This window comes from Sebastes umbrosus, chromosome 4 (genome assembly GCF_015220745.1).
Source record: "Sebastes umbrosus isolate fSebUmb1 chromosome 4, fSebUmb1.pri, whole genome shotgun sequence".
Taxonomy (NCBI): Eukaryota; Metazoa; Chordata; class Actinopteri; order Perciformes; family Sebastidae; genus Sebastes; species Sebastes umbrosus.
Genome location: NC_051272.1, coordinates 14,510,785 through 14,520,977, shown reverse-complemented (window position 1 = coordinate 14,520,977; position 10,193 = coordinate 14,510,785). Strand labels below are relative to the sequence as shown.

Here is a 10,193-nt window from a genome sequence, read left to right as displayed (position 1 = left end):
ATTCTGGCTATTAACTGTCTGAAGACTTTAAATAACAAAACAAAAACTAGCATAAATGATAAGAATTCATCATAATTTGTGAAACAAGCCTATCTGGTACCGATCCGATACCAGTATTTAATGAATAAGCTGTATGCTTCACTGTGTGGATGTGACTGGGATCATTCTTTTATCATTTTAAGCTTTTACAATGGTGATGAAAATGCTCTACACAGCAGGAATAACAGTCTGACTGTACACTGGCGTCCACACAGGCAGACACTGTATATTCACAGATGCTCACTCATGAATTCCTTCAGAGGTTGCCGAGTCCATCCCGTCACCACTCCATCATTCAAACTTCATCTTACCGACAGTCTCTGATGTCAGTTCAAGGACAGCTACTAGCATGTGTGTAACGGTGTTTACTGTTTATTATCGGAGAGGAATTCATTCCAGTCAAGAGGAAAGGCTAAGTATATCCCGGCTCCGACAGAAAACATCTCCGGTGCTTTGCCAGCGTAAGTCATTGGCATAGCTTGTACATGAAATACAGCTACAATACCCTTTTAAAACTGGGTCAAAGGTCAATGTCAAGTCCACTGCCATTACAAATTAAATTCAATATTTTAGTAATATTCAAAAACAAACTGTTCTGTTGTGAATAAATGAAACAAGAGGAGAGGCAATATGTACAAATTTAATGTATTCGTTCACATAACAGCATTATCAGGCAGTAATATACTGTGTATTCACAATGCTGTTTTAATGGTCTACTTGAGAACAGAATAAAAACTACAGTGACTTGAAAGTCATGTGTATTATTACACTTCTGCCAAAACAACGGCAGCATTTCTTCTTACATTACCTATTCATTTATATGTTTTATACCAATTTTCATTTGGTTCTTACTCCCCAGCAAACATCTTCTTCCTGCCCTCCATACCAGACATGGCTTCCACGTTCTTACGCCAGTCACCCACCTCCATGGTCAGCTCCTAAAACACACATACAGACCATTACAGTTCTTGTTTTCTTTCAAAGATTTTGGATATGTCTATGTCTGTTTGAGTAGCCGTACCTTCTCTTGTTTGATGTCCTCTTTCTTGACAGACTTGAGGTTTCCCCGTAGGTCCATGGAGGCCTTGGTTTTGGATCCAAAGAGAGCTTTCAGCATCTCATCTGCCGACACTCTCACCTTCCTCAGAGCCGGCTTCTTGAACTTCCCTCCGAGGTCCGCCACCTTCAGCTTCAATTCGTTGATCTAGAGATGGTGAAAAGCTAAGCTGGTGACTTTTTGTTAAACAAAGAAGTTTTTCTCTTGATGCACTCTAACGTTTTCATGGTGCATGACCTACATCTCTGTAGTTCTTGATGACTTTGGCCTCACAGTCGTACCGCTCCTCATCCACCGTATCAATATTTTCATGAATCTGCTTACAGACTTTCTGCGAAACAACAGCAAACAAATATCCACACTATAGTTAAGTAGACCAACGAGAAACAAGATTATTGTTTTTACATAATCAATCTTGTATGGCTAGTCTTAGGGCCATATCCTTTCTCACCTGCAGGTCATCCGTGTTTAAACCAATGAGCTGCAGCGGTGGAAGCTTCTCTCCCAGGTAGCGGACCTTCTGTTCCTCTCTGGCAGCCTTCTCGGCCTCCAGCGCTTCTGTTGCACGAGTCAGCAAGAGGATCTGGATGAGTCAAAGTCAACATGCAAAGAAGCATGTGAAATTTGTATCATGTTCCTTTTGGTTGTTACATGAAAACAATAGATTATTTGTAAGTCAATGAGTTATGTTTACCTTCAATGATAGCCTGCGGGAGGCTGAAATCTTGGATTTGGGCTGAAAATAGTAAAGATATGACATATTACACCTGATCTTTTAGTTATAGTGATGCAATTTAAACATATCTTTCGTCAGATAAATTGAAAATGCCTTACCTGCAATAGTTAAAATTCATTCTTAGTTTGGTACATCACGTTTTATATAATTAGTTTTTTAATGCCTATGGATTTTATATATTTTTGTGCAATATTTAACATGTTTTTCTACTGTTTTTGGTGTACCACCGTAATGTCTTGTTGGCTATCCTGTTTTAAGCTGATTGCAGCTGTGTGCAGCACTATTGCCCAAAAAAAACTTTACCCATGGCTCAATAAAGTCTATATTATTTTATCTTATCTTATCTTATTGGTACCTCTTTTGGAGTAGCTACTCACTCACTTTTGTGACTTGACAATGTCACCTTGACTTACTATGTACCTTAGCATCTCACTAGAGAGCAGCAGCTTATATGGAAAAAGGTTTTTTTTTGTCATCAAAAATGTCTTCGTACCCTGCAAATACATTTGCCCATATGACACTGAACAAAACAGCACTACAAAGCATAAGTTTACTAAACAGTATTTAATCATATGTACCTCAAAAAGCAACGCATCAACAATTCATCAACAATAAAATTGAATATGCAAGAGAGTTGTTCAGTCAATGCTCCATACACCTTTTAAGGCTGAAATCATTCATGAGAAGGTCAAAGTTTAATCGTTAGTATGATTGTTTCTTTGTATTACTGTAGAACTATAAGAATTGTAATTTATGAGTCAGTGCCAATATGATACAGTACATATAATAAACGATTCAACTTGTGCTTTTAAACTTTGCATCCTATCTTATCGTGATATGACCCATTTGCTTTGTAATAAGAATTTGTCATTCAAACATGCAAACTCATAACTACTTGACAGTTAGGACAATTAAACTATTATTCATAAACACATTGTCAGTTCAAAAAAGTATTGCTACCTTTCCCTCTGCCTTTTGGGTCATGGGGGGTGGCCGGTACTGAGGAGAAAGAAATAAAGACAATTAATTTCAAGCTACATTAAACATCTTTTTTTGTTTTCCCCAATCACTTAGGTTGATAGAAAGCATTGTAAGACATGCAGACTGTAACTTACATCACTGTGATGGCCATGTGGAATTTGTTGGACCGGAGAAATCAGAGATACACAAGCAAACAAAAGACAATGTTATTATTCTGAGACAAAAATGCTTCATCACAGGCCAATAAACACACTGGGAATTTTTTTTTTAAACTGTGTGATGACAGAACTTACTCATCAGACATTGTTGCGCCTTTGAGAAAGAAAAAAATAGGTTAGATTTGAAAAAGACAAAAAAAAATAGTCCAGGGTAAAACAAAAAAAATGACACCTCCAGTATCAGAAGATGCATCAATGTAAAGAGTAAGAAATCAGAGTGGTATTTAACAGCAGTTGGCTTATAGATGGAGGAGAGGAGATCCTCTATGAAGAAGATGAATCACTCCACTGAATCTTCTGGTTTAAAAAAATAAAGATGACCGCTCTCTCTTTGAGGTACCTTGAGATAAGGACGTAGTGAGATATCTTCTCTTTCTCTAACTACTCTAATATCTGGCCTTGTGACACCGCCCACTCCTCAGTCAGAAATGATTGGTCGGTCACCAGGGATTATTGGGGAATCTCTGTTTGTTAACTCAACAACTCTCTACTGACTGACATGATTATCACCTCTGCTGAAAAGGATGATGTCCTTAGACTGAAACTAAAATAAAGCATTTGCCTACTGGCCATTCAAATCCTGGATTGTGTCATCCGAGAGGAATAACAGAAAACACTACTATATACTACTACTACTATATATTTCCCACATGTAACTGATTTGGTGAACTTGTAGTCATCTTTGTATGCTTCAGGCTCTACCTATTTAAATCCATAGTCCCACATTTTAAGACACTTTTGAGCATGGTTTGTGTCTGCAGGGAAAGACAAGAACAACAGACGTGGGAGATTCTTTCTGTTTGTGTTGCTCCACAAGAGGTCACTTTGCTATATTCAATAACCTTTCTGGTGCTATGTCTGTCATCCACACAATGTGGTACAACCATTCAGTCACTGTTAAACTGGGATTAGGGGTCCAGGGTGCAAAAAAGTCCCCATCAAGCACACAGCAAAACCTAAAGACACTTGTCATTAGGAATTTGCATCATGTGAGCACAATAAAAACTAAGATACAGCCATGCTAGCGGCTCCGTGAGGCTGTACTTTTTCTTAAAGGGGACCAATTATGCTTTTGTGCTTTTTCCCTTTCCTTTAGTTTGTAATGTATTTTTTGTGCATGTAAAAGGTCTGTTACAAAGCCCAAAGTCCAGGCCAAAGGGAGTTATTCGCCCCCACAGAAACACTGCTCCTGAACTGCTTGAAACGCCTTGCTTGAAGTTCGTAATGTAATGATGTCACCAAGTAACACATTTACACAATACCCAAGCCCCCAGGGAGAATCCCGGTCGTAGATCTTAATTCTCATAATGGCCAAACGGCGGTACTACAACTTTCGTGTCCGTCACGTGATGCCATTGGGCCCAAAGAACTTTTTCCCATAGACTTACATTGACGTCTGTAACTCAGCGGATACTTTTTTTGGGGTTAATCAACTTCCCAGTACGAACACTTGAATAGTCCTTATTTAAATCATTAGGTCCTAAAAGTTGTAAAACGCACTAACAGCCAAATCCAGAGTTATTTCCCTTCCTCCGTTCATGTGAATGAGCCCCAGACCGTGACGACAGCGTAAGCCGTGACGACGGAAGTCGAGCCATTTAGGCATCGTGCGCCACTAAGCAACTTTCTTAGGAATGAACGGGGCACCGCCTCCAACGCTGTATCCAGTTCTCTTAATACATCCATGACAATACCTGCCTAGCGGCTAGTTTACCCTTCAAACAAAGCTAGTTATAATGGAGCTAGTCCGAGAGTCCCAAGAGTTTGGATCGGTTGATCAATCATAACCATGGGGTGAAAAGAGGTACTACAGAACAGGAAAAAATTAAAAATGTAAAATGTTTTTTGAACATACATGAGCATATAAACATGTTCTAGTAGAAACCCAAGGGACAAGTGCACCAGCTCTGTGTAATATGACCACGGCAAAGGCTTGAATGACAACTTCAAAGGTTCAACCTACAACACTGACTCATTCGTCACACCTGTATATGTTTTTTCAGGGTCACAGACAGGTTGGAGTCACAGCATGCACTGAGGGAAGGCAGGCTATGCTCCAGTTCACCTGACTTATGTCTCTATGTCTTTGGACTGTGGAAACAAACACCAGCTGAGATTCAAAACAAGGACATATCTTTGATGTAAGGTGACAGTGCTAACCACAACACCCATATTTCTCTTTGTTTCTAACAGGATGTTTACAGTTGCTCTGTCATGACGTTCAAGATGGACAAGTTGTGTACCCTTTTGTCTTCGCTCTCTTGGGTTTGCATTGAAAACAAAATCCATTTGCGTGGGACTAAAGCACTTTGGGTCATAACATGTGTGTGCTTGGTGACGTGATTAAAGCTGAAGTAGGCGAGATTGAAGCAAATATGATTAAAAAAAGTTATTATTATATAACGGTCGCTATATCGTGACTGTAGTACATGAAACAGGTAACTTGTTTCCTCCGGTGCTCCCAACGGCATCTGCAAGATTTCACAGATCATAGGAAAACAAATTGTCTATGTCTATGAGAGCCGGCTGTTAATCACTCATGAACTCATAGCTGATGCCAGGTTGGAAAGTGTTGACCTTGATGGTGTCAGCCTCGTCGGGCATGCTTCATTTCTGTGGGTGTGATGATATGTTTTGTGGGCCTACATGAACATGTGGTGTTTTAAATAGAGGCAGGTTCAGTTTAGTCCATGACTGCATGAGACAGCATGCAACACAACTTTTGCCCTATATCTATTTTGGGATAAACAATTCCCTCGTCATCCTCCTGTCCCGCTGTAATTATTTCATGTATTGTAATGAACCATGGGATAGTTTTACAAAACAGGTATTTACGGAAAAAAAGTAACCTTTAAAATAGATCCAGGTGAAAAGAGGTCATTATATTAGATACACATATAGATGGTCATGCATGTGTAACCTAATCTTGAGTGATGGCTCCCTCTTCATAGTTCCACGGATGGCACAGACATTTGTCTTCCTAGATACATATACACCAAAAATATCAACCTATGGTCTGACTTCCCCCACCGGACAGAGGTGACAAGCTGTAGGCTTTGTGATTTAATTCAGACAAATCCACCTGGTACACGGACAACATTGTGGGATTTCTTGACAATAAGAAAATGATTGAATATCAACAAATGTATCCATTGATGTTACAGTGTAAATAATAATAATAAACAATAAAACAAAAAAAGTAAAATAAAAAAACATAAACGGCTATTATAACATAACATAACATAACATAACATCACATCACATCACATCACATCACATCACATCACATCACAACACAACACATATAATAACATAACAAAATATCACATCACATAACATAACTACATAACATAACATCATATAACATATAATAACATCACAGCACATATAATAACAACAGAATATCACATCACATAACATAACAACATAACATAACATAACATAACATATAATAACATCACATCACATCACAGCACATATAATAACAACATAATATAACAACATAACATAACATGACATAACATAACATAACATAGCATCGCATCACATATAATAACATAACATAATATCACATCACATAACATAACAACATAACATAACATAGCATCGCATCACATATAATAACATAACATAATATCAGATCACATAACATAACATAACATAACAACATAACATAACATAACAACATAGCATCGCATTGCATCGCATTATATTGCATCGCATATAATAACATAACATCGCATCACATAGCATAGCATAGCATTGCATCGTATCGCATTGTATTGCATCGCATCGCATAACATAACATAATATAACATACTGTAACATAACATAACATAACATAACATACTGTAACATAACATAACATAATATACTGTAACATAACATAACATAACATACTGTAACATAACATAACATAACATACTGTAACATAACATAACATAACATAACATACTGTAACATAACATAACATAATATACTGTAACATAACATAACATAACATAACATAACATAATATAACATACTGTAACATAACATAACATAACATACTGTAACATAACATAACATAACATAACATACTGTAACATAACATAACATAATATAACATCATATCACATCACATCACATATAATAACATATAATAACATAAAAAAACATCACATCACATCACATAATAACATAGAAACATTATATTTATAACAAAAAGTGAGTAGACTACTTGCTTCCTTAGTGCCACCCCATGGGTGCCACCTGGAAGATGACGAGGGACAAGAATGAGAACATTTCAGGAATTTCCGAGGTGTACCTGAAGGCAGCACACACTAGCTCATTCATCATGAGGCTGTGAATCCTCATCAAGCTATCTGTTAGCTCTGCGTGCTAACCCCAGTGATATGAACTGATAAGCCGGTCGTAACGTCACTTGTACAGCCTTTATCTATTTAGTTTGTAACACCAGCTAATGAATATCTGTATTAACGTTACCGGAGGAACTAACGTGTCGTGTTATGGGAGATAAACGGAGGTCAGACGAGCGGTGGGCTGTCAACAACACTAATGTCCGAACAACCAGCCCTCTGCCTCTCTGACAGTCTGTTGATGTTATAGCTCTGGTAAGGATGATAACTGTGTTTAGCAGGGTAATAGTGTGGTTACGTAGGTGTTGGCTGGTTGTAAGAACATGGTCGATCAGGTAGAGATAAGGAGATTGACTGCAATGCAGTTAACCTACATGTAGCTGGTCTTGCTATGCTAGCTTAATCTAGCTAGCTAACTGTCTGTTGCCGTGGTGATCTTGAAGGTTAGTTCAATAGAACACTTTAAACCAAGTCCATAAGCTATGTAGAGTTAAGATAGTAACTCTAGTTTTAGATGAGGGAAGCTAGTTTATTAGCTAAGTGAAATAAGGGAAGGGATCTCTCTCCACACTGTCAACAACATACACACGTAGGCAAAATTGTTGGTACCCTTCCGTTAAAGAGAGACAAACCCACAAAGGTCACTGAAATAACTTGAAACTGACAAAAGTAATAATAAATAAAAATTCACTGAAAATTAACTAATGAAAATCAGCTATTGTTTTTGAATTGTGGTTCAACAGAATCATTTTAAAAAACAAACTAATGAAACTGACCTGGACTAAAATGATGGTACCCTTAACTTAATATTTAGTTGTACAACCTTTCGAGGCAATCACTTCAATCGAGTGATTTCTGTAACTCTCAATGAGACTTCTGCACCTGTCGACAGGTATGTTGGCCCACTCCTCGTGAGCAAACTGCTCCAGCTGTCTCAGGTTTGAAGGGTGCCTTCTCCAGACAGCATGTTTCAGCTCCTTCCACAGATGTTCAATAGGATTTAGATCAGGGCTCATAGAAGGCCACTTCAGAATAGTCCAATGTTTTGTTCTTAGCCATTCTTGGGTGTTTTTAGCTGTGTTTTGGGTCATTATCCTGTTTGAGGACCCATGACCTGCAACTGAGACCAAGCTTTCTGACACTGGGCAGCACATTTCGCTCCAGAATGCCTTGATAGTCTTGAGATTTCATTGCACCCTGCACAGATTCAAGACACACCTTAGTTTAACATGTCCCTATGGTCAAATTATTTTACATCTTTTCTAGGGGTACCATCATTTTTGTCCAGGCCAGTTTCATTAGTTTGTTTTTTAAAATGATTCTGTTGAACCACAATTCAAAAACAATGTCTGATTTTCATTAGTTCATTTTCAGTGAATTTTTATTTATTATTACTTTTGTCAGTTTCAAGTTATTTCAGTGAACATTTTGGGTTTTTCTTTCTTTAACGGAAGGGTACCAACCATTTTGCCTACGTGTGTATGTAGTTGTGTGGCCCACTCTTCAGTCCTCAGTTGATTACTGCAGTTGATTACAGGTTGTCAGTTCATGCATTTATTATTGATATTATATGTTCACAGATCAACTTCAAAGTGAATCATGCCTGGGAAACTGAAGGCCAAAATTGTGGCAGGGCGCCACTTGCCTGTGATGGACAGAGCCAGTGACCTTACTGATGCTTTTGTAGAGGTGAGTGAAGCTTGAAGAGCAAAGAGTTTTTTTTTGTTTTTTTTTAATGAAACCATTCACATCTGTATCAAGATATATTTTACATGAAGACAATGGAGTAGAAGCGCTGCTGGGTCTCTGTGGTAATCACATACAGGTGCTCTTTGGATCCTTCAGGTGTATTGGGCTCATTCTTGTAAAGGGCTCATTGCATGGGTGGAAAAAAGTTGAGACCAACATAGGTCTTTATCAGGGTCACTGTCGAAGACCTATGTTGGTCACAACGCGTTGGTCATTTTAAACACTTATTGCCATGTAAAATAAAGGCATTTTAATTTTGTTCAAACACTACAGTGTGCCTTGGATTATTTTTGAGTGAAGCTTGAAGAGCAAAGACTTTTTTGTTTCTGTTTTTTTCACTTTAGTTTTTAATGATGTTTTTCAAGGTTATACACATATCAACTTCAAAGAGAGGAAAACATGCACATTCTCAAAATTGTTTGTGGTGCTGGGAGTAGATCCCCTCCAATATGTACTTTTAAAAAAAAAAAATGATTTGCTCCCGCACACACTTTTCTCTGCTTTATTAGTCATCGTTTCGGTCAAAAACTTGGCTTTTGGCTAAGAACAAAATATTGGACTATTCTGAAGTGGCCTTCTATGAGCCCTGATCTAAATCCTATTGAACATCTGTGGAAGGAGCTGAAACATGCATTCGGAGAAGGCACCCTTCAAACATGAGACAGCTAGAGCAGTTTGCTCACGAGGAGTGGGCCAACATACCTGTCGACAGGTGCAGAAGTCTCATTGAGAGTTACAGAAATCACTCGATTGCAGTGATTGCCTCGAAAGGTTGTACAACTAAATATTAAGTTAAGGGTACCATCATTTTTGTCCAGGCCAGTTTCATTAGTTTGTTTTTTAAAATGATTCTGTTGAACCACAATTCAAAAACAATAGCTGATTTTCATTAGTTAATTTTCAGTGAATTTTTATTTATTATTACTTTTGTCAGTTTCAAGTTATTTCAGTGACATTTGTGGGTTTTTCTTTCTTTAACGGAAGGGTACCAACAATTTTGCCTACGTGTGTACAGGACCCGTGTTGGGGAGTTACACTTCCATTATTCCATACAT

At 37.9% G+C, this 10,193-nt stretch overlaps 2 protein-coding genes across 20 annotated transcripts in view; one reads left to right on the top strand and one right to left on the bottom strand.

The window, feature by feature from the left end:
- Positions 1-663: 663 nt before the first annotated feature.
- tnni1c (troponin I, skeletal, slow c) lies at positions 664-3,371 on the bottom strand. Its single transcript, XM_037766014.1, has 8 exons — positions 3,107-3,371; positions 2,948-2,951; positions 2,793-2,831; positions 1,791-1,832; positions 1,548-1,679; positions 1,338-1,427; positions 1,061-1,243; positions 664-977 (listed from the first exon to the last, which is right to left on the bottom strand). Exons 1-8 carry the CDS (start codon positions 3,115-3,117, stop codon positions 888-890), a joined length of 591 nt encoding a protein of 196 aa, XP_037621942.1. The 5' UTR covers positions 3,118-3,371; the 3' UTR covers positions 664-887.
- A 3,957-nt stretch (positions 3,372-7,328) lies between these two features.
- c2cd5 (C2 calcium dependent domain containing 5) overlaps positions 7,329-10,193 on the top strand; it is a 28,390-nt gene continuing 25,525 nt past the window's right edge. For 6 of the 19 annotated variants that reach the window (XM_037766842.1, XM_037766840.1, XM_037766850.1 and 3 more), the window contains exons 1-2: positions 7,330-7,644; positions 8,970-9,078. In XM_037766842.1, the coding sequence (XP_037622770.1) occupies positions 8,989-9,078 (90 nt within the window). In that variant the 5' untranslated portion in view covers positions 7,330-7,644; positions 8,970-8,988. Of the gene's footprint in view, positions 7,645-8,969; positions 9,079-10,193 lie in introns of all 19 variants that reach the window. The other 13 variants (XM_037766848.1, XM_037766847.1, XM_037766846.1 and 10 more) reach the window with 5 other exon arrangements.